This window comes from Salvelinus sp. IW2-2015, linkage group LG20, assembly GCF_002910315.2.
Source record: "Salvelinus sp. IW2-2015 linkage group LG20, ASM291031v2, whole genome shotgun sequence".
Lineage (NCBI taxonomy): Eukaryota > Metazoa > Chordata > Actinopteri > Salmoniformes > Salmonidae > Salvelinus > Salvelinus sp. IW2-2015.
Genome location: NC_036860.1, coordinates 20,211,246 through 20,231,003, shown reverse-complemented (window position 1 = coordinate 20,231,003; position 19,758 = coordinate 20,211,246). Strand labels below are relative to the sequence as shown.

Here is a 19,758-nt window from a genome sequence, read left to right as displayed (position 1 = left end):
CAGCCACACGGACATTACATCGGCGACCATTACCTTGTATCACAGGTCTCTCTCTTTCACCATACTCTCTTCGGCATTCTCTCTCAATCAGCGTTCTCCCCTGGAATGTGCTTTTTCCAAATACTGGCGTGGCTCTCTTGAAGGTCATACTCTTTCTCTTTCCCATACACCTCAGCTAGCCTGAAGCTCATCTGTCTCTTCGTGGCTGCTCTTCTCTCCTTCACTCGTGGGTTCTCCCTCATAACCCTCTCTCTCCCAACCTATCCTCAATTGTGCGTTTTTGAGGTTAGGTGATTGTGGAGGCCAGGTCATCTGATGCAGCACTCCATCACTCTCCTTCTTGGTCAAATAGCCTTACGCAACCTGGAGGTGTGTGCTCTCTCTGTGCTCCTACTGGTCGATCATGGTGTCATTGCTGTCCTAGCTAGTGCCTTCCTATGTTAAGCTCATGCTGCCTCGTTCAAGTGTGTCCTTAAATCTTTCTAAATTAAATCCTCTCTCTCGTAGTTTCTCGATCCTCCTGCTACATCTGCACCATCACACCACCTCCAACATGCTTCACGGTGGGACCCACACATCTCGCAAGACGATCAAATCCTCTCTGCTTTCTCCTCCTCTTACTTCCTCTCGTTTCTCTCGCTCAGCGTTCCTCCTTCGTCAATCCATCTAAAAATCTCCTCTCTACATCTATCTTGTCCTCATGTCTGACATCTCTCCTCATATCTAAGGTCTCTCTCTGTGTAACCTCTCATTGCTACCATACTCTCTCTCTCTCTCTCTCTCTCTCGGTATCTCTCTCTCTCTCTCTCTCTCGTGCGTCTCGTCTGGCTCTCTCTCTCGCTCTCTCTCTCTCTCTCAGATTCAATTCAATTCAAGGTGGCCTTATATGTATCGGCTTGACTTGTGGTTGAAAATTGGTTTCTTGCCCCAGCAGTATTCTTCTTATTATGTGATTGGAACTATGTGCTTCAAGCATATTGAAGTACGAGGTGAGGAATTTTCTATTTGTACCACAAGACCAATGTGATACAAATCACAACAATAACTGAGAAATTAAACAGTGGAAAACATTACACACTACAGCAGTCTTTCAAACTAACAAATTATACAGATCTAAGACTTACAAATTGTCTCCTTAGAGTAATATATATTACAGTGTTAGTGTAAAAAAGTACACAATGGAATAAAGCATCACGAAGTATAAAATAAATAAGCATACAATATGGGGGTATTTACTGACATGAGTTTGTTTTGTTTACTTTCATTGCTGGTGCCCTTTTCTATGTGCCAACAGCTCACGAAATCCTGCTGTGTCGATCCAGGACAATTACAACTGAGACTGTGCATTATTCTTCCCGAAACTATGATATGGGAGATTTCTATCACAATTGCGATTGGTTTTCAATAGCATGTCTCTGTCAGGGAATCGTGTGTAGATTTCTGAGAGGAACATTATCTGTCTCTGCTAATGTCTTTATGGTCACTACGTTGTTGGCAGCGACGTTAGTGAAGTGTAGCTCAGTTTCCCACCTCATTTTGTGGCGAGGTCCATAGCCTGTCTTCTCGTTGAGAGCCATGTCTTGCTACGGCGGCCTTTCTCAATAGCAAGGTATGCTCACTGGAGTCTGTACATGTCAAAGCTTTCCTAAGTTTTGGTCATGTCACAGTGGTCAGGTATTCTGCCACGTTGTGTACTCTCTGTTTAGGGCCAAATAGCATTTAGTTCTGCTCTGTTTTTTTGTTAATTCTTTCCAAGTGTCAAGTAATTATCTTTTGTTTTTCTCATGATTGTTGGGTCTAATTGTGCTGTTGTTCCTGGGGCTCTGTGGGGCTGTGTTTGGTGTTTTGAACAGAGCCTAGGACCAAGCTGACTTAGGGTACTCTTCGCAAGTTCATCTCTATGTAAGGTGAATTTCTTTGTTATGGAAGGTTTGGGTAATCCTTTCCTTAGTGTATGTAAGAATATTAACGGCTTCATTTTCTAATAGTAAGATTTTGTATAATTTAGTGTTGTGTCGTCCCAGGTATCGGACTCTCCCTAATTTCTTGCCGCACATGGACTGCGTGAGCGTGCCCATTATTTGGTTGTTTCTTACGATGTACATACAGGAGGGAATGAGATCTTGACAGATTCATGCATGCAGATATTGATGTGCTTCACATTTAGGTGGTTTGTTCTCGATATTTGTGAATGGTATCCTTAGTCGTTGGTGATGAGGCGGAACCCCAGACCTCACCAAAACCATAAAGTGGCAATGGCTCTTATGACTGATTCAAGTATCTCTCTCATCCAGATTGCCTAATTGTATGTCTAGTTTCTGTAGAAAAATATGACTTCCTGTTTCGTATCGAATAGAAAGCCCATTCTTTGCTTCTTTGTCTCCTCACGATCAGTGTACAGCTAATTGTTGATAGAACGTTTACCTTGATCGGTGCCTGATGTGTTTCTCAAGGCCGAGGTGTGTGTTATGTTAAATAGTTTTTTGTGTGCTCCTAGGGCAACGGTTGTCTAGATTTGGAATTTGTGTAGTACCTGGTGACTTGGACCTTTTTTGGAACAACCATTATTTTGGTCTTACTGAGATTTACTGTCAGGGCCAGGTCTGAAGTTAGAATCTGATGGCCAGAAATGATCTAGGTTGCTGCTGTAGGCCCTCGTTGGTTTTTGGGTGACAGAAAGCCACCAGATCATCAGCTAAAACATGGGTATACATTGACTTCGGATTCTCAGTAGGGTGGACCGGTGCTGCAGACGTGTTCTAGTGCCCGCGCAAGTCGTTGATATATATGTTGAGAGGGTTGGGGTAAAGCGGCATTCCCTGTCTCATCTCCCCACTACCCTGTGTGAAAGAAACTGATCATGTGGTTTTCGTTGCTTGTTTGCGCAATTTTAAATCCGCACTGCACTTCGTTGTGTTTGTCGTACAGGATTTTCTATAATGCGAAACTATGTATTTACTCGCTCTCTCAGCCAAGGCTCTTTCCATTCAATTTGTATAGCAGACCCTCGATGCCAAATTGAGTCGGAAGGCTTTTTGAAATCACAAAGCATGAGAAGACTTTGCTTTGTTTTGCGTTTTTTTGGTTAGCAATTAGGGGCATGTAGGGTGAATACCATGGTCTGATGGTACGGTAATTGGTAAGAAATGGTCACTCTACACACATGTCTTCGAACTATTTAGCTACAAGTTACAATTGTTTTCATTGAGGAAATTACTGAGGTCTGAAGCCCTTGCTATATGCGAGATAATTGCATTTAGGACTAATATTTTCCCAAAGGGTTACTGCTTTGCGCAATTATTCACCATTCTGCTATACCACCCGTTACCTTGTGTGTCTAGATTCCGCATTGGAGAGGCATCGTACGAAAATTTTCTACCACTTTGGATGGTAGGTCTGGGTGACGGAAATCAAGTCGCATTGCGTCCAAGATATTGGGAAGATGCCAGAAGCTTAAGGATGCTCATGTGTCTAAAGAGTTTTTTAGTATAGCCAATGTGGAATTTGTCTGTAGTGTATAAAATAGGAACTCAAGGCTTATCGTTCGTTTTTTTTACAGAAATGTTTGCTGATCATCTAGGAATGCCTTGGAGATCAACCAGTGGATCGCGATTGACCGGTTGGTGACCACTGATCTATGTCGACCTCCTGGTTTTTGTTGTTGTTGCTTGCCTTAAGTTTTCTGCTGACCCCAAATCTTTTTGCAAACTGTTTCTATAGTTGATTTCTTATTCATATTCAGTGAACAAGCCAMAGCCTTCCTAGTTGCAGATTGTCTGGACTTTTCATAGGCTTTTGGCTAATTCTTCAACAACTGCCACTTCCAAATTCCCGTCTGTGTTTCTGATCTTCTGACGGAAAAWGGCTGCCTTCCTCGGTGAGGCCTTGTGAATGAAGTCCATGGTAGCAGTGACATACTGTGCTGCCTGTTTTGGCATACAGGCTTTAGCCTTTTTAAAGTTCTTCCTTTTGGCAGATGGAAGCCGTACATCTAGCACTGCTGTCAGCAAGGCTCTTTTAGAATGGTCAAGTTACTTTCTCTGTTATTCTAATTTATCCTCTAGTTCCTTGAGATTAATTCTCTTCGCCTCCAATTTCTGTTGTGCTTTCACCTGCTTTGTCTTTTCGTTGTCCTGACAATATTTTTCCACATTAAAATTTTTCTTTCATGCTCCTCTTTTGACATAGCTGCTCTCTGTTCGTTTTTTTAAAAGCCAGCTTTGCCGTCTTCTTTTTCTATAATTCTGTTCTTGTTACTGTTTTTTCCATGCATCGGCAGGACAGAGCAGCTACATCTAAGACCGCACTCAACAAGCTATTTAATAAGGCCATAAGCAAACAAGAAAATGCCCATCCAAAAGCGGCGCTCTTAGTGGCTGGGGACTTTAATGCAGGCAAACATAAATCAATTTGACCTAATTTCTACCAGCATGTCACGTGCAACCAGAGGGGGGGGGGGACTCTAGACTACCTTTTACTCCACACACAGAGAAGCATACAAAGCTCTCCCTCCATTTGGCAAATCTGACCATAATTATATCCTCCTGATTCCCGCTTACAAGCAAAAACTAAAGCAGGAAGTACCAGTTACTCACTCAATACGGAAGTGGTCAGATGACGTGAATGCTACGCTACAGGACTGCTAACACAGACTGGAATATGTTCCGGGATTCATCAAATGGCATTGAGGAGTATACCACCTATCATCGGCTTCATCAATGTGCATCGACGACGTCGTCCCTACAGTGACCGTATATACATATCCCAACAAGAAGCCATGTATTACAGGCAACATCCGCACCGAGCTAAAGGCTTCAACTGCCGCTTTCAAGGAACGAGCTAAAGGCTAGAACTGCCGCTATGCCCTCAGACAAACCATAAAACAGGCAAAGCGTCAATATAGGACTAAGATTGAATCCTACTACACCGGCTCTGACGCTTGTTGGATGTGGCAGACAGGGCTTGAGAACTATTACGGACTACAAAGGGAAACCCAGCCGCGAGCTGCCCAGTGACGCGAGCCTACCAGACGAGCTGCTAAATACCTTTTCATGCTCGCTTCGAGGAAAGCAACACTGACTCATGCATGAAAGCACCAGCTGTTCCGGGMGACTGTGATCACGCTCTCCGTAGCCGATGTGAGCAAGACCTTTAAACAGATCAACATTCACAAAGCCGCAGGGCCAGACGGATTACCAGGACGTGTAATCAAAGTGTGCGCGGACCAACTGGTAAGTGTCTTCACTGACATTTTCAACTTCTCCCTGACCATGCCTGTAATACCTACATGTTTCAAACAGACCACCATAGTCCCTGTTCCAAGAAAGTGAAGTACTCACATCGGTAGCCATGAAGTGCCTTGAAAGACTGGTCATGGCTCACACCAACACCATCATGCCGGAAATGCTAGACCCACTCCAATTCGTAAACCGCCCCAACAGATCCACAGATGACTCACTCCACACTGCCCTTTCCCACCTGGAGAAAAGGAACACCTATGAGAGAATGCTGTTCATTGACTACAGCTCAGCGTTCAACACCATAGTGCCCACAAAGCTCATCACTAAGCTAAGGACCCTGGGACTAAACACCTTTCTCTGCAAATGGATCCTGGACTTACTGACAAGCCGCCCCCAGGTGGTAAGGGAAGGTAACAACACATCTGCCACGGTGATCCTCAGGGGTGCATGCTTAGTTCCTTCCTATACTCCCTGTTCACCMACGACTGCGTGGCCAAGGACAACTCCAACACCATCATTAAGTTTGCAGACGACACAACACTGATCACCGTCAACGATGAGACAGCCTATATGGAGGAGGTCAGAGACCTGTCAGTGTGGTGCCAGGACAAGAACATATCCCTCAATGTGAGCAAGACAAAGGAGCTGATTGTGGACTATAGGAAAAGGATGGCCAATCAGTCCCCCATTAACATCGACGTCTGAAGTGGAGGGGGTCGAGAGTTTCAAGTTCCTTGGTGTCCACATCACCAACGAACTATSATGGTCCAAACACACTAAGACAGTTGTGAAGAGGGCACGACAACGCCTATTCCCCCTCAGGAGATTGAAAAGATTTGGCATGGGTCCCCAGTTCCTCAAAGTTCTACAACTACACCATCGAGAGCATCCTGATCAGTTGCATCACCGCYTGGTATGGCAACTGCGCGGCATCTGACTGTAAGGCACTACAGAGGGTAGTGCGTACGGCCCAGTACATTACTGGGTCCAAGTTTCCTGACATTCAGGACCTATATACTAGGCRTGTCAGAGGAAGMACCAAAAAATTGTCAGACTCCGGTCACCCAAGTCATAGACTGTTCGCATGGCAAGCGGTACCGGAGCGCCAAGTCTAGGTCCAAAAGGCTCCTTAACAGCTTCAACCCCCAAGCCGTAAGACTGCTGAACAATTAATCAAATGGCCACCTGGACTATTTTACTTAGTTTTTACACTRCTTTAATTATCTACGGTATGCATAGTCACTTTACAAATTACCTCGACTAACCTGTAACCCYGCACATTTACTCGGTACCGGTATCCCATGTATATAGCKCATTATTATGTTCTTGTTACTTTACATTTTTTTTGTTTATTTGGTAAATATCTTCTTAACCAACAATGCAGTTCAAGAAATAGTTAAGGGCTTGTAAGCATTTCACGGTAAGGTTGTACCTGTTGTATTCTAACATTTTGATTTTCTTGACACTCGGCTTTTTCTCTCAGCTTTGCGCTCAACTTCCGCATTCTCTGGGAAGCACTGGCATTATATATTTTTTCCCGCTGCTGCCGTCTCCCTCTGCTTGAAATGTTCCTCGTTTTTAGGATACTATCAGCAAGGGACATCTCATGTCTGTTTTGTTTCATCCTTTGACWCAAACCATCGCGATTTCATTCTACCAGGTATGCTTTCTTTGCAGTCAACATTTAATTGGGAATTTTTTGGGTAAGCTTTTAGAAATGTATGTTTTGTATGCGCATGACACTCACGTTGCGCATGGTGATGGCTCTACGTACATAAGAATGTAGAGCCATCACAAGTCAGCTAGTGTTCCACATTACTTTTTCCACATTTTGTGTTACAGCCTGAATTTTAGATTTTTTGTTTGGTGTCTGGCCTGAACATAATACCCCATAATGTCAAAGTGAAATTGTGCTATTTTTTAAATATTTTTTTTTTTAGAGAAATTAATTAAAAAAATTAAAGCTGAAATGTCTTGAGTCAATAAGTATTCAACCCCTTTGTTATGGCAAGTGTAAATAAGTTGAGGAGTAAAAATGTGCTTCACTCCCGTTGCCTGCTGCACTGCTGCTTGGAATCCACCTGGCGATCTGTTCACCGTCTGCCTTGGCTTGTCGCCCCATGTCTTGTACAGGTACCCGCACCACACTACCCCCTCTCTCCCGAGCTTTCGCTCGCCTCCAGCACACAGGCACTGTTGGGGCGATTGACTATGAACTTAAAATGGCTAGCCCCAAGTTGTTATATATTTTTTCTTGTGCATTTTGCTATTTGCCTCATGACCCCTGCATGCTTTGTTGACTTTGAACTTTATTGTTTACCCGACCATGGGACAGACTGTATGTTCCCACACTCGGGACTCAGACTCTCTTGGTTACACTGACTTTTGGCCCCCATCCTATTCTAACCACCTCTCGCCGGCTTTGTGTTCATGTTACCTGATGAACTTGCTGTACAATATGAACTTGTTGCCATTCCAATGCACATTGAAATGTCATAAGTCAGCACTGCARAGCTCTCCCTGTCCTATGCCGTGCCTTCATTGTATTACTGTTGATTATATCTGAAAATGTGCATGTACACCCTGGCCCATCTACTGTTGCTAGCCCCAATTCTGACTTGTGCTCTGATATCTGCTTCAGTGACATCTGCTTCACTGACTTCTACTCCTGTAAAAGCCTGGGTTYTCTGCACGTTAACACTAGAAGCTTATTACCTAAAATGGATCAATTGAAAGTGTGGGTTCACAGCTCCAATGTGTTGGTCATTACTGAGATGTGGTTAAGAGTGTTTTGAATACTGATAACCTTTCTGGTTATAACCCGATAKTCTTATACTCAGCTGCTCCCTCCCCGGATGTTGTGTTAAACGCTCTACAACAAAGCTTTTTTAGTGTCCAACAAGCTTTCCCTGCCCTTAACCTTGTTCTGAACACCTCCAAAACAAAGGTCATGTGGTTTGGTTAGAAGAATGCCCCTCTCCCCACAGGTGTGATTACTACCACTGAGGGTTTCGAGCTTGAGGTAGTCACCTCATACAAGTACGTGGGAGTATGGCTAGACTGTACACTGTCCTTCTCTCAGCACATATCAGATCTGCAGGCTAAAGTTAAATCTAGACTTGGTTTCCTCTATCGTAATTGCTCCTCTTTCACTCCAGCTGTCAAACTAACCCTGATTCAGATGACCATCCTACCCATGCTAGATTACAGAGACKTAATTTATAGATCSGCGGGTAAGGGTGCTCTCGAGTGGCTAGATGTTCTTTACCATTCGGCCATCAGATTTGCCAYCAATGCTGCTTGTAGGACACATCACTGCACTCWATACTCCTCTGTAAACTGGTCATCTCTGTATACCCGTCGCAAGACCTACTGGTTGATGCTTATTTATAAAACCCTCTTAGGCCTCACTCGCCTCTATCTGCAGCCCTCATCCTCCAACACCCGTTCTGCCAGTCACCTTCTGWTAAAGGTCCCCAAAGCACACACATCCTTGGGTCGCTCGTCTTTTCAGTTCGTTGCAGCTAGCAACTGGAACAAGCTGCAACAAACACTCAAACTGGACAGTTTTATCTCAWTCACTTAATTCAAAGACTCTATCATGGACGYTCTTACTGACAGTTGTAGCTGCTTTGCGTGATGTCTCTACCTTCTTGCCCTCTATGCTATTGTCTGTGCCCAATAATGTTTGCCCCTGTTTTGTGCTGCTACCATGTTGTGCTGCTGCCATGTTGTGTTGCTATCATGTTGTCATTTTGTGTTCCTACCATCCTGTGTTGCTGCCATGCTATGTTGTCTTAGGTCTCTCTGTAGTGTTGTGTTGTCTCTCTTGTCGTGATGTCTGTTTTGTCCTATATTTCCATTTTTAATCCCAGTCCCCGCAAAAGGCCTTTTGCCTTTTGGTTGGCCATCATTGTAAATAAGAATTTTTATCTTAACTAACTTGCCTAGTTAAATAAAGGTTAAATATAGGTTAAATACAAAAGTTAAATGGATTCTCTGTTTGCAGCAATAGTGTTGAATATGATTTTTTTTTAAATGACTACCGTATCTCTGTACCCCACACATACAATTACAGTTGAAGTCGGAAGTTTACATACACTTAGGTTGAAGTCATTAAAACTCATTTTTCAACCACTCCACACATTTCTTGTTAACAAACAATAGTTTTGGCAAGTTGGTTAGGACATCTACTTTGTGCATGATACAGGKAATTTTTCCAACAATTTTTTACAGACCGATTATTTCACTTATAATTCACTGTATCACAATTCCAGTGGGTCAGAAGTTTACATACACTAAGTTGACTGCCTTTAAACAACTTGGAAAATTCCAGAAAAGGATGTCATGGCTTTAGAAGCTTCTGATAGGCTAATTTATATAATTTGAGTCAATTGGAGGTGTACCTGTGGATGTATTTCAAGGCCTCCCTTAAAACTCAGTGCCTCTTTGCTTGATATCATGGGAAAATCAAAAGAAATCAACCAAGACCTCAGGAAAAATAAAAATGTAGACCTCCACAAGTCTGGTTCATCCTTGGGCACAATTTCCAAATGCCTGAAGGTACCACGTTCTTCTGTACAAACAATAGTACGCAAGTATAAACACCATGGGACCACGCAGCCGTCATACCGCTCAGGAAGGAGACGCATTCTAGAGATGAACGTACTTTGGTGCGAAAAGTGCAAATCAATCCCAGAACTGCAGCAAAAGACATTGTGAATATGCTGGAGGAAACAGGTTCAAAAGTATCTATATCCACAGTAAAACGAGTCCTATATCGACATAACCTGAAAGGCCTCTCAGCAAGGAAGAAGCCACTGCTACAAAACACAAAAAATCCAGACTACGGTTTGCAACTGCACATGGGGACAAAGATCGTACTTTTTGGAGAAATGTTCTCTTGTCTGATGAAACAAAAATAGAAGTGTTTGGCCAAAATTACCATCGTTATGTTAGGAGGAAAAAGGGGGGAGGCTTGCAAGCCAAAACACCATCCCAACCGTGAAGCACGGGGGTGGCAGCATCATGTTGTGGGTGTGCTTTTCTGCAGGAGGGACTGGTGCACTTCACAAAATAGATGGCATCATGAGGTAGGAAAATTATGTGGATATATTGAAGCAACATCTCAAGACATCAGTCAGGAAGTTAAAGCTTGGTCGCAAATGGGTCTTCCAAGTGGACAATGACCCCAAGCATACTTCCAAAGTTGTGGCAAAATGGCTTAAGGACAACAAAGTCAAGGTATTGGAGTGGCCATCACAAAGCCCTGACCTCAATCCTATAGAAAATTTGTGGGCAGAACTGAAAAAGCGTGTGCGAGCAAGGAGGCCTACAAACCTTACTCGGTTACACCAGCTCTGTCAGGAGGAATGGGCCAAAATTCACCCAACTTATTGCTGGAAGCTTGTGGAAGGCTACCCTAAATGTTTTACCCAAGTTAAACAATTTAAAGGCAATGCTACCAAAGACTCATTGAGTGTATGTAAACTTCTGACCCACTGCGAATGTGATGAAATAAATAAAAGCTAAAATGAATCATTCTCTACTATTATGCTGACATTTCACATTCTTAAAATAAAGTGGTGATCCTAACTGACCTAAGACAGGGAATTTTTACTAGGATTAAATGTCAGGAATTGTGAAACTGAGTTTAAATATGGTGTATGTAAACTTCCGACTTCAACTGCATCTGTAAGGTCCTTCAGTCGAGCAGTGAATTTAAAACACAGATTCAACCGCAAAGACCAGGGATGTCTTCTAATGCCTCACAAAGAAGGTCACCTATTGGTAGATGTATATTAAAAAAATAAAAAAAGCAGACATTGAATATCCCTTAGAGCATGGTGAAGTTTTTATTTATACTTGGGATGATGTGTCAATACACCCAGTCACTACACATTTCACCATGAGGCCAATGTTGACTTTAAAACCAGAGTTTAATTGCTGTGATAGGAGAGAACTGAGGATGGTCTACAACATTGTAGTTAYTCCACAATACTAACCTAATTGACAGAGTGAAAAGGATGCCTGTACAGAATAATACTATTCCAAAACATGCATCCTGTTTACAACAAGGGCATGTAAGTAATACTGCAAAAAATGTGGCAAAGCAATTACCTTTTTTGTCCTGAATACAAGTGTYATGATTGGGGCCAATACAASCCATTACTGAGTACCACTCTCCATATTTTCAAGCATAGTGGTGGCTGCATCATGTTATGGGTATGCTTGTGGTTAAGGACGGGGAAATTTTCAGGATTAAAATAAAATAAAAATTGAGTAGAGCTAAGCACAGGCATAATCCTGCTTTCCACCAGACACTGGGAGATGAATTTACCATTCAGCAGGACAATCTCAAACAAGGCCAAGTCTACACTAGTTGCTTACCAAGAAGACAATGAATGTTCCTGAATGGCCTAGTTACAGTTTTGACTTAAATCTACTTGAAGATCARCAACCAAGTTAAGAGGTTTAAGAATTTCAAAAATAACAATGGGTAAATGTTGCACAATCCAGKTGTGGATAGCTCTTAGAGACTTACCCAGAAAGACTCACCGCTGTAATCGCTGCCATATGTGCTTCTAGTAAGTATTGACTTGGGTGGGAATAGTTATGTATTTTAGATATTTCTGTATTTTATTTTCAATAAATGTCTAAAAACATGTTCACTTTGTCATTTGGGTATTGTGTGTAAAATTATATTTAATATATTTTGAATTGACTGTAACACAACAAAGTGTGGAATAAGTTAAGGGGTATGAATACTTTCTGAAGGCACTGGATATCTACCTGACATATGTTGAAGACATGCATGCTGAATGTTTTGGACAAATGTCCAACCTCAATTTGCAACAGTTCTGTAAAATGATCCACTACTTATGGGCCCTGGTCAATAGTAGTGCACTAAATAGGGAATAGGGTGTCATTTGGGACACGAACCTTCTGCTCCTCATTTATCTGTATGGATTTACAGGTCTCTGTAGATATTGTAATCATCTGTTTTTGCTTGGGGTGTACAGTCCAGGGAGGAAAGTAAGAAGCAAGCCCTGGCTGCTAAGCGTGAGAAGCGTAAGGAGAAACGCAAGAAGAAGAAGGAAGAGCAGAAGAGGAAGCTGGAGGAGGAAGAGGCCAAAGTAAAGGAGGAGGACCAGGAGTTACAGGACCAGGACCAAGACTCCTCCGAGGGTGAGCACCTATTTACCAGCTCAACCTTTACAGCCTCTAATAGCCTATTCCAGCTACTGATATCAGCATTGTATTGCTGTTTTAAGATGACCTTTTTCCTAGATAAACTATGTCTCTRTCTGCTTGACTGAAGGGATATTGCAGTCACAATTAAACAAGCTTCTCATTTATTTACAGCCTGTTTTGTTTCCCTATTATGTTAACTGATAGAAGAATATACTGAACACGTATATAAACGCAACAATTTGAAAGATATTTTTACTGAGTTACAGTTCATGTGAGAACCAGTCAATTTAAGTAATTTCATTAGCCCCTAATCAATGGATTTCACATGCCTGGGAATACAGATGTGCATCTTTTGGTCACAGATACCTTAAAAAAYGGGCCTCACAATGGTTCTCAGGATCCCGTGACATGGTATTTCTGTGCATTCAAATTGCCATAGATGAAATGCAATTGTGTTCGTTGTCCGTAGCTTATGCCTGCCCATACCTTAACCCCACCGCCACCATGGGGCACTCTGTTCACAACGTTGACATCAGCGAACTGCYCGCCCACACAACGCCATACACATGGTCTGTGGTTGTGAGGCTGGTTGGACGTACTGMCAAATTCTCTATAACAATGTTGGAGGAGGSTTATGGTAGAGAAACATTCAGTTCTCTGGCAATAGCTCTGATGGACATTCCTGCAGCCAGCATGCCAATATTTTTTTTCAGCTCATGATACATGRGACCARCACTTTACATGTTGTGTTTATTTTTTTGTTCAGTATACATCTCAACTGAGACACAGCCATCCAGCATCTTTCTAATCTACTTTAAAAAAATAATTTATGTTAATTTATAATTGTAAAATAAGGGTAAATAACCTTTTCCTTCCTTGTCTCATGGTCTGTGTAGACGGCGATGTCCCCATTGACCCGCCCAGCGCTACCACAACCACCACCATTGGCATCTCTGCYACCTCCAGCACCTTCACCAACGCCTTCGGCAAGAAACGAGCCAATGTGACGACCACGCCCAGCTCCAACCGCAAGAACAAGAAGAACAAGACCAAGGACTCCCCCAGCGAGCCCATCATCCTGCAAGACCCCCAGGTGGCGCTGGCTCAGCAGAAGGCTAACAAAAACAAGATCCACGGGGAGCCCAGGGGTGGCGGGGTGCCGGGTGGAAGCGACTCGGACAACTTGGACAGCACCGATTGCAACAGCGAGAGCAGCAGCGGAGGCAAGAGCCAGGAGCTCAACTACCTACCGGACCTGCTCTCTTCGTCTTCCTCCTGCTTTTCATCGTCTGCTCCCYCGGTGGTGAGCCAGCAGCCCCAGCCGGTCCCTGAGAAGAGGCAGTGCACATCACTACACAGCTCCCGAGACGACAAGATCACTGTGTCCATCTCCAAACCACACCATAAGTAAGTGGCTAGTCTTTTTTGCTCAACTGCTGTGTATCCAAACTAAAAATATAACCTTTTGTTAGTCCTTTAACTAGTATACTGCTGTAGTGGTAAAAGTAGAACCTTTGTTWGTTTGTTTTCTCTGGCTTTAGTGCAAAATGTAGAAAGGGAAGAATCCTGCATGTGCCATCTGAATTGTTTTAGGTACACCGCAGGGTTCTCTTAAGTTTATTATTCCGTATTCTTTCTTCTCAGAATCCATGACCGCATAAACGACTTGATGCCCAGTTCCCTTCCCTCCTCGTTCAGAACCATTTCACTGCCAGTCACCTCGCCCGTCAGCAAGATGAACCTCACCAGCCCCAAGAGGGGCCAGAAGAGAGAAGAAGGCTGGAAGGAGGTGGTGCGAAGGTGGGTTAGCTCACAGGAATGTGCCTTAAATCAAACAGTCGCTACTGTAGTTACTGTTATGCATAAAGACAGTAGGAGTACAGTATGTCCCTGTTTAGCATCTCCGTTGCTTTAGTTTAATGTATAACAATCAACTGCCACTGGTATCTACTACATAGTTGTGGAATGTAAAGACATATGACACATATATATATTAATTGAATTGCTTGTGTGTGTTTTCTCAGGTCAAAGAAGCTGTCGGTGCCTGCCTCTGTGGTGTCTCGGATCATGGGCAGAGGTGGCTGTAATATCACTGCCATTCAGGACGTGACCGGTGCTCACATCGACGTGGACAAACAGAAGGACAAGAATGGAGAGAGGATGATCACCATCAGGTTAGACCAGCCCACTGTCTACTGCTTTCACAGAACAGTCTGTCAGTATATCATATCATAGTCATTTTTACTGTCTGACACACACCTGCTTTTCTTCCTTTCCCTCTGGTCTTTCAGAGGTGGCACAGAGTCGACTCGACACGCCGTGCAGCTGATCAGCGCCCTGATCCAGGACCCAGCCAAGGAGCTGGAGGACCTGATCCCCAGAAACCACATCCGCGCCCCTGGCACCAGCACCAAGATTGGCTCCACCTACACCACCTCCACAGGGGCCACCAACACTACGGCGGCCGGCTCCAAGGGCCTGGCATCAGTGTTGCCGTCRTCCGCTGTGTCCTTCCAGTCGTCCTCCGTCTCTCAACAGGGAGGGAAGATGGGGAAGAACCTGTCTTCCGGAGTGAGGCCCCCTTTTGTTTCACTTCCTCTGGCGTACTCCAACCCCCACCTGGCACTGCTGGCCGCCCAGACCATGCACCACATCCGACACCCGCGCCTGCCCATGGCACAGTTCGGTGGCACCTTCTCTCCGTCGCCCAACACCTGGGGCCCGTTCCCGGTACGTCCCATCAGCCCCGCCAGCACTAACAGCTCTCCCAAGCACAACGGCACCACTGCTCTCCGGCCCTTGYCTGCCTCCGCTGCCCATCCAGAGTACACAGCCCCTACCTTTATAGCAGGCCCTGCAGCYACCGCCTCTCCCTCCAGATCTGCACCCTCTGGCACCCCCATGCCCTCCTCTGTCAGGAAGCAGCTCTTTTCTGGCGAATCAAAGACGGCCAGCATGGCAGCGGTCACCTCGACCATGAGTGGTGCGCCCGCTAYGCAGATGGGCGCTGCACCCCCCACCACGCCCTCTACCCCACCCTCCCCTCCTGCGCCTATCGCCCCACCTGCACAGCAGCTACCCATTTCCAAGCCAGAGCCTGCTGGCTGCGCCACGCCTGGTAAAGAGAAGTCCCCTCCAGACACAGCGGCACCTGTCCAAGGTGGAGCATCTGAAGGCTCCAACTCCACCGGACCCATGCACTTCACAGCTCCCACTGCTCCACCACCACTGCCCTCCCAGCAGCCAGATAGCCGACAGCAGCAGTTGTCCCTCCCCTCCTCCTCCAGCACAGAGCCCAGCCTCCGGGCCGCCCAGCCTCCCTGCTCCCTCCTGCCCACGTCTCGCTCTGCACCAGCAGGGGGCAGCACGGTCACACACACCAGCAGCACTTTACCTCACTACGCGTCGCCTGCTCCCTCACGCATGCAGCCCTCAGCCCAGTTCTACCCCATGGCAGCTGGGGCATCTCCACAGGAGCACCAGTCTGTATTTGTACCCTCTGGAGCATCCCAGGAACAACGTCAGAAACCACAGCAGCAGCATGCCAGCCAGGGCATGGCAACCCCCTCCATGCAGCAGCAGATGTCCTCCAACATGGGCATGATGAACGGCTCCCAGATGCACATCCATGGGGGCAAGGCCCAGCAGCTGCCCCCCAACTACGGCCCCACAGCCCTCTTCAACCATTTCAGCAGCATGTTTGACAGCAACCAGGTGGGCAACAACCAGGTGTGGGGAGCATGTCACCTGCCTGCACGGACCCCTCCTGAGCAGCCCTACACCGCTCCGCCGGCCTATATAGGGGGCATGGGACAGATGGAGAACGTGGTGCCCCCTCCTGATGGCTCCAAGGCACCAGGGTACCGCTGTAACACCCAGAGGATTGTCACCAGTCCAATCGGTAAGCAACAAGGACCATAAAGACTCCACCACAGACACACACACACAGTCATAACCCATAGCTCTATATAGTCCAACTCCAAGACAATACTTTTGTTCCATAGAAACAAAAAATCAACTGATTCCACAAAGCAGTTCTCTTCACATACATACATACATACATACATACATACATACATACATACATACATACATACATACATACATACATACATACATACATACATACATACATACANCCAAGACAATACTTTTGTTCCATAGAAACAAAAAATCAACTGATTCCACAAAGCAGTTCTCTTCACATACATACATACATACATACATACATACAGGAACTGACAAAATAAAGGAAACGCCGACATTAAAGTGTCTTAATAGGGCATTGGACCACCACAAGCCACCAGAATAGCTTCAATCAGCCCTGGCATAGATTCTACAAGCATCTGGAACTCTATTGGAGGGATGCGACACCATTTTTCCACAATAAATAATAATGAGTTATGTTGTTGATGGTGGTGTTAAACACTGTCTCAGGCGCTGCTCCAGAATCTCCCATTAGTGTTCAATTGGGTTGGGATCTGGTGACTGAGATGGCCGTGACGTAAAGGTTTACATCATTTTCATTTTCATGCTCATCAAACCATTCAGTGACCACTTGTGCCCTGTGGATGGTTGCATTGTCATTTACCTTGCCCTTTGAGTGGACCTAACCCATGCAAGGAAAATGTACCCAACACCATAGGAACCAGAACCCTAATTTATTTGCTCAACTGCTTCCTTTATTTTGGCAGTTACCTGTATATAGGCAGACTAGTTCAGTTTATTACAGTGGTTTGTGCCTACATAATTTAACCGGGTCAGTTGAACTCTTTTGTTTCAGGAATGCACCCAATGGACCCGTCGGGAAACACCATCTCTTCGTCTGCTGCTCTAACTAGCTTCGCCACCAGTATCTCCTGCAGTCCAGTGTACCTGCAGGGWCCAGCCTCCGTGGGCACGCCCTCTTTCAGCCGCCAGCACTTCTCTCCTCACCCCTGGAGCGCCTCCACCTCCTGTAAGAACACAACACAGGGAGAGGGAACAGGGCCGTTGCTTCATAGATGTTCTGTGCCCCCCCCCCCCGTTTTTGTTGTTTTGTAAACAAAGTACATTTGCTTCATTGTCTACTGTCAAGGTGGGACACAGAGACAGTCACTTGGTAAAATAATGAAAGTAAATGTAGCAAAATCAAATGATTTWATCTGATTTTATCCTAAGTATTTGATTAATCTAACATTTGGAAAGTTAACAAGCCAAGCCTTTGCCCCTCCCTCAGGTGAGTCCCCAGTGCCCTCTGTGTCATCTGCGGGCTCGTCCCCCCTCTGTGYGTCCATGGTGACCCCGGCTCTTATTCAGGCTAAGCCCAGCAGCAATAGCCAGCAAGACCGCAAGGTGCCCCCTCCCATCGGCACCGAGCGCCTGGCACGTATCCGCCAGACGGGCTCCGTCAACCACGCCATGCTCACCGCCAGCTACACACCGCCTGTCGGACAGGGGGGYATCTGGTCCTTTGGAGTGGGCAGTGCTTCTGGTGAGTGTTCAGGGGGAAGGTGGATGGGGTTAGTGCACAATGGATAGATGTAGACCTGATCGTCTCAACTTCAGAGTGTTTTAAGATGTTTCTTGTAAGGTTTTGAAATATATTGTGAATTTCTTCTGTGTAAATGTTTTTTTAACATGACAATTAACTCTCACACCATCCCAAATCTCAGTCCTCCCCTCCTCTTACCCTCCACCTTCAGAGGCGATGTCGGGCTGGTCTCAGCCCCTGATGGGCGGTCACGTGATGCACCAGCAGATGCAGGAGCAGAGTGCTTTCTCCCAGCACCAGGCCATGGAGCGTGACGACACGGGCATCGTGAACCCCTCCAACACCTTCCATCAGCCTATGCCCACCAACTTTATGGACTTCCCAAAGGTAACGGACACCGCTAAGTAGTTGGTGCAAAGATCTCCTCGCTAAGTAGTTGGTGCAAAGAKCTCCTGGTGCGAGTGATGCTATGAGATCTATCACAAAAACAAAATGTTTACCACTTCTTTCTCTTGTCCTTTCGAGGGTTTGCCAATATCAATGTATGGCGGGACGATGATTCCTCCCAACCCTCCTATGGGAGAGGCCCCCGGGGGCCCCGTGTACAACGGGCTCCATAACGCTGACCCTGCCTGGAACCCCATAATGAAGGTGGTCTCTAACTCTGCAGATAACTCCGATCCCCAGCAGGTAAGCACTCCCGTAAACATTCTTCACTTATTTTCACCATTACTCAGTCCGCACTGTTTTGGTTTTGTAGCTAAGTGGTGAAAACTTGTCGTTTTAGGTCTGGCCTGGGACTTGGGCACCGCACGTTGGGAATGTGCACCTGAATCATGTCAACTAAACACGCGGCCATCAAAGCATAGGACCAGTAACAAGACTCATACACGTTTAAGAGAAYCAGATAATTACATAATATTCAACGATATTAACCTAGGGAGTGTCCAGAAAGGAGGAATTGGATGGTTGGACACCATTTTGATGTGCCTAACTTAAAAGACAAATCCAGTGTGGGCTGTAATGTGTTTACCAATGTCTATGAACAAACCGATTTGCCTGTTCAACAGGATCCATTCTTTGCGTAGTATAGCCATTATTTTGACTTTAAAAGCCCCACATTAATTGTTCTTGGTCTGCAGGGCTCTACAGGACTGTACGCTATTTATACTCAGCCCAAGAACTAGGTGATAACATAAAGAGATAAATCAGACTTTTTAGAGTGGTAAATACATGTATAATTGTTTACATACTAAAAAGGGTTCAAATGAGAGTACATTTCATGTCGTATAGTGGCTCTACTTTATGTAGCCTGTATTAATGTGAAATATTTACCTTAATATTCAATAAAAAAGACGGAACTGTACCATCTTCGCCTTTCTATTCTTATTGCATTAATGTCATACACCTCATGATTCTCCATACACTTGTTGATTTGAAGTGCCCTTGGTCTGTCTTTATTTAAATAGTAGACTTCAGTGTCATGATGATGTCWTCACTCACTGACTGCATGTTCTGGCAGGGGGTTCTATTTATCATCTTGCAACTGTCTTGCACGCATCAAGAAGTTTCCAYAAGAGACTGCAATCTGGCAATTCTTTTACATTCAATAGAGCCCCACCAGCAATAAAAAGTCTACCCGGATAACACCCAAACGCTCAGTATGTTTTGACAGATTACTACAGTATCTCGTTATCCTGTTTAAATGGATTATGGCTYATCTGCCATGTTTTTGAATAACATGTATTTTGATTGTGAACAAGTAAGGCTGAAGATGTTTGAGTAATTTATTTTTATTTTTTCCAAACAACCAAGATTGACTGGGAATGACATTTAATGAGAGACCACTGT

General features: G+C 45.0%; 1 protein-coding gene across 2 annotated transcripts in view; it reads left to right on the top strand.

Annotated features, from left to right (window-relative positions):
- ankhd1 (ankyrin repeat and KH domain containing 1) overlaps positions 1-19,273 on the top strand; it is a 38,482-nt gene extending 19,209 nt beyond the window's left edge. For both annotated transcript variants that reach the window (XM_024147692.2, XM_024147691.2), the window contains exons 21-30: positions 12,263-12,428; positions 13,331-13,841; positions 14,079-14,234; positions 14,459-14,608; positions 14,726-16,335; positions 17,218-17,391; positions 17,653-17,907; positions 18,089-18,294; positions 18,433-18,597; positions 18,695-19,273. In XM_024147692.2, the coding sequence (XP_024003460.1) occupies positions 12,263-12,428; positions 13,331-13,841; positions 14,079-14,234; positions 14,459-14,608; positions 14,726-16,335; positions 17,218-17,391; positions 17,653-17,907; positions 18,089-18,294; positions 18,433-18,597; positions 18,695-18,754 (3,453 nt within the window). In that variant the 3' untranslated portion in view covers positions 18,755-19,273. The remainder of the gene's footprint in view (positions 1-12,262; positions 12,429-13,330; positions 13,842-14,078; positions 14,235-14,458; positions 14,609-14,725; positions 16,336-17,217; positions 17,392-17,652; positions 17,908-18,088; positions 18,295-18,432; positions 18,598-18,694) is intronic.
- Positions 19,274-19,758: the final 485 nt, after the last annotated feature.